Source organism: Mandrillus leucophaeus, unplaced genomic scaffold (genome assembly GCF_000951045.1).
Source record: "Mandrillus leucophaeus isolate KB7577 unplaced genomic scaffold, Mleu.le_1.0 Scaffold13, whole genome shotgun sequence".
Taxonomy (NCBI): Eukaryota; Metazoa; Chordata; class Mammalia; order Primates; family Cercopithecidae; genus Mandrillus; species Mandrillus leucophaeus.
In genome coordinates, this window is record NW_012101254.1 from 253,143 (window position 1) to 257,316 (window position 4,174).

Sequence of the window (4,174 nt, forward strand, 5' to 3'; positions counted from 1 at the left end):
ATATATAAATTATATGCTTTATATATAAATGTTTTATATGTAAATTAAAATAGCTTCTCCTAAGTCATGGGATTATGGGTGACTTTCTTTCTTCTTTAAATTTATTCTTTTCTATATTTTCCAATTAAAAACAACTGTTTATTGGATTTTATGAGAAAGAGGAAAAGTACACGATTTGGTTCTGGAGGGTTCCCTGTGGTACGACCCCTCCTACAGTGTTGGCTGACACTCCCCCAAGGGGAGACAGCTTTTGACGCATGAGCTAAATTCAGTTGCTGACATGAGTGGGGAGAGGGAACTATTGCACATGGAGGATAAGAAAGAAGAGAGATCTGTCTCTCCCAGTCTTGCTGTCTCCCTCAGATAAGGAATCATCTGTGGCAATTTGACTCTGCCACTTTCTTAGACCCAGTTAACAGCCAGCGATGACTCAGGCAAAGCCGGGAGAGTGTCTCAGACAAAAGGCACTTAAACCTGTCTGCTGCTTGGGGATCCTCGCCTCTCCCCATCTTCCCTTCCATTCTGCAAAATGTCTGCTGGGAACCTCCTATAGCTGAGACCCTGGAAGAGGCCCTGGAGATGCTAAGGCATGGATGTTGTCTTGTCAGTGATCGTACTCCAGGAAGGAGAAGCTACAAATAATGTAGGAAAGGTTATAAATACCATATGTGCAGAGAGCCAGGGAAGGCTGAGAGGGCAAGGGCCATCTGCAAATGGCCTGCATTTCCCTTGAGGCATGAATGGGCCAAGTGGAGGCCAGGGCTCACAAAGGAAACCCTGCACACAACCCAGGCAGCTCTGAAGTGCCTTTGGCAGCAATGGGTGCTTAATAAAACAAGGGGCATGGCTTAGATCAGGGGTTCCCACCCTAAAGTCCAAAGATGGCCCTTGCACTCCCAACATTATATGCAAATTTGGGATGCCTGTACATTTTTCTAAAGATAGAAAGTTAAGAAGCAATGGATTAGATTAATCTCAAAGGCCTCTTGCAGTTCTATCAATACAAAACATACAAGAGCCAACAGGCCCATCACCTCCCAAACTCCTTCAGAAATCACTTGGCCTCTTAAAGCTGCTGAGCCCTAGGCTGTGTACTCCACAAGGACAAACTCAATGTGGTGTTGTGTTTAGACATGACCTATTAGCATGGTGCTACTTCCAGAAGGCTTGCGTTACAAGGTCGATGTTAGAGAAAATTAGTACCTAGAAAATTAGTAACTAGACTGTTAACTTTTCTGCTCTCCTCACCAAACAAAGCACAGCATTTCACATGCTGTGGATGCTCAGACAGCCAAGGAATAGGAACACGGGTACCCCTGCTTTCCAAACCCTCTGCAGGAGATGAGCACGCTTGACTTTGGGGGGCCACCAAACTCCATTCTCAGTCTGTGGGAGCCTGACTCTTAAGACAGAGGGCGACAGCATTCTCAACAGTTTGGAATGGCTGTAAAAGAGGCCAAGAAAAATGGCCGGCCTTGAAGTTGGGAGGATTGACGACTGGAGAGAAGCCTGTTATCTAAAGATAGGAAGGGCCTCTGGTGGACCTCTCTGAATGCAGGGTGAACAAATTGACTTCTTGAGCTTCTCTCCAGCCCAAGGATTCTGTAATTGAAGGGAATGGATGACTCACTCTCAGAGTTACAGGCGTTTAGCCAACCATCTCCTCACATGCATCTAGGACTTAGATCCCAGGTCTGCTGCCCACTCTTTAGATGGCTCTGCACAATTCATTTAACTTCTCTGCGCCTCAGTTATCTCACCTGCAAAGTCAGGAACTGGATGAGACAATGCCAATATCCCTTCCACCTCTAAGAGTCTTTAATATTATTATCGAGCCATTAAGATCAAATAAGAGAAAAGAAAAAAAAAAAAACATTCTGCTTCTGGACTCTGTGGAGTCTCCAAGATACATATATACACAGGAGCTCTGCTTTAGAGAAGGAAATGATAAAAGGAGGACAAGTAGCATCCCCAGGCCACCTCCGTCCCCAGGCCTGCACCCATCAGAACTCAGCTGCAACTGTGAGGCCCCCACGTGAGTGCCAAGCCCCTTGAAAAGCAAGGGAAGAGGTTTTGCCCGAAATGATGTGTTTCTAAAAAGTGAAGATGCAAGACATCCCCACCAGCATGAGGTGCTCCAGAGACCAGGAGCTCTTCCATTGTGCCTCCTGGGGCTCGATTTCATCATCCATAAGATGGGGAGACCAGGAATGGCTTTACACTTGAATACTTCAGGTTGACCACTAGAGCCAAGGGCCAAGTAGAGTGTACAGGTATTGGGTAGCATGGGAAGGGGGACCAGCAAAAATTATGGGGTAAGATTTTGACGCCTGCACAAACACATATATCTTCAGAGCCCTCAACTGAAGGCTTCCCATTGGTACCCTGTCAGGAGTGGAGCACCAGGAGTGACCGGAGGGACTAGGCGCTGGGCTCCGGGGTGGGCTGCCGGGACCCTGGGCCGGCTCACCTGATGAAGGTGGTCTTCCCAGTGGAGTACTGGCCCACCAGCAGAACCATGGGCTTGTTGTCGAAGTCGGCATCCTCCAGGGCGGGCGAGTGGAACTCGTGGAAGCGGTAATGCTCTTCCAAGGGCAGCAGCTTGCTCTTGTAGAGTTTCTTGAGCCCCTCACTCACCGTCTGGAAAACCTCGGGGTCCTTCCTCCGGCGGTCGTCCGTACCCAGCCAGCTGAACATCGCGGCCGCCGCTCGCCCCCGGCACGCAGCCCCAGGGGAAGACTCCTCCTCAGGGAAAGATGTCCCGTAGGACCGGTCCACCGGGCTCCGAGCCGCGCCGCCGCCTCACCCAAGCGCGGAGCTCAGCCGCACCATGGCCCGGGCACGCGGCTAGGAGGGCCGGGAGCGCACTCTCCCTGCTCCTGGGACCAAGTCCGGCCGCCGCTGCATCCAGCAGCCCAGGCCGGAGGGAGGATTAATGATCTGGGCTAGAGGAGGAGGGGTGCAATCTTGGAAATTAAAGTCGAACCTGCAAGGAAACTGCCAGGTGCCGGGGTCCCCGATCGGCCCCCAGCCCTTGCCTGCTCTGCCCTGCGTGCAGCAAGGGATGCTTCGGCTCCGCTCCTGCCGGACCGAGGCGGCTCAGGGGAGGCGGCGACGCTGCCCAGCCCGCGGACAGCTCCGCATCCGCAGCAGCATCCTGCAGCCCCAGGCGCTGGTTTAAATGCCAGCTGGGCAGGAAGCCGGCGCGCGGAGGAAGTCCCCGAGTACTGGCAAGGCAGGGCCGGCCCCACGGTCCCGGCGACGGGAAGCCGCGCAGGGCGCCGCCATGTTTGTGGGCAGGCGCTCTGCTCCAGACCTGCGGCCGCGCGGGGAGAGGGATGCTGACCCAGTCCCGGGGGAGAGCGCCGGTGTCTCAGTCTCCGCCTCTGGGGCTTCGATTTGGGAACAGCGCCCTCTCAGGGACGGCTGCGAGGACAGAGTTGACCTGTTCATCACCCTCCCTGCATCCCTGCATTGAATCGCCTCTCCTTCGGTTGCTGAGGTCAATTCCCTAGGAAAACAGGTACTCTACTATTTGGGATTTTTTTTTTTGGGCATAGAAAGAAGGATCCGCTATCAGGTTCCACAAAATGACCAAAACTGTCACTACCCAAACTTTTAGCTAGGCTTAGGGTGAAGTCATAATCATTCCCTTTTATTTATTCGTTCATTCCAGCAAAACAAAACAAGCCAACAAGCAAAATCCCTGCAAGTATTGGGCATTTATTATGGGGCAGATACAATTTTGGTGACTGTGGATACAGAGATGAGTGCTGAACAGACTCTTCCTTCCAGGAACTCCAGTGAAGGCAGGCTTTAAAGAGGAGGCATGAGCAGAGGGCCATGGGAATACAGGGAGGATTCACTCCTTTTGTGTGGCTAATTTGAGGAAGGCTTCATGGAAAGCATGACTATAAGCTGGATCCTAAATGATGAATTGACATTCATTATTCTAGCAGCATAAGGAGCATTTGCAAAGGCTTGAGGAACATGGGAGAACTTGGTGTGTCTAAGGCAGAGTGAACTGTTTGGCATAGCTGGAGTGTAGGGTTTAGGAAGGTGGAAGAGAGTGAGGGAGGCCAAGCATGGAAGGCTTTGCCAGAGATGAGGAACCAATAACAATGCTATTACTAATCATTGTTACATTAACAAAATGCTCAGCATGTACAGGGGC

At 51.3% G+C, this 4,174-nt stretch overlaps 1 protein-coding gene across 1 annotated transcript in view; it reads right to left on the reverse strand.

Annotated features, from left to right (window-relative positions):
• EHD3 (EH-domain containing 3) overlaps positions 1 to 3,305 on the reverse strand; it is a 43,177-nt gene extending 39,872 nt beyond the window's left edge. The window contains exon 1 of the mRNA XM_011972544.1: positions 2,471 to 3,305. Coding sequence (XP_011827934.1) covers positions 2,471 to 2,697 — 227 coding nt within the window. The 5' untranslated portion in view covers positions 2,698 to 3,305. The remainder of the gene's footprint in view (positions 1 to 2,470) is intronic.
• Between the last annotated feature and the right edge of the window lie 869 nt (positions 3,306 to 4,174).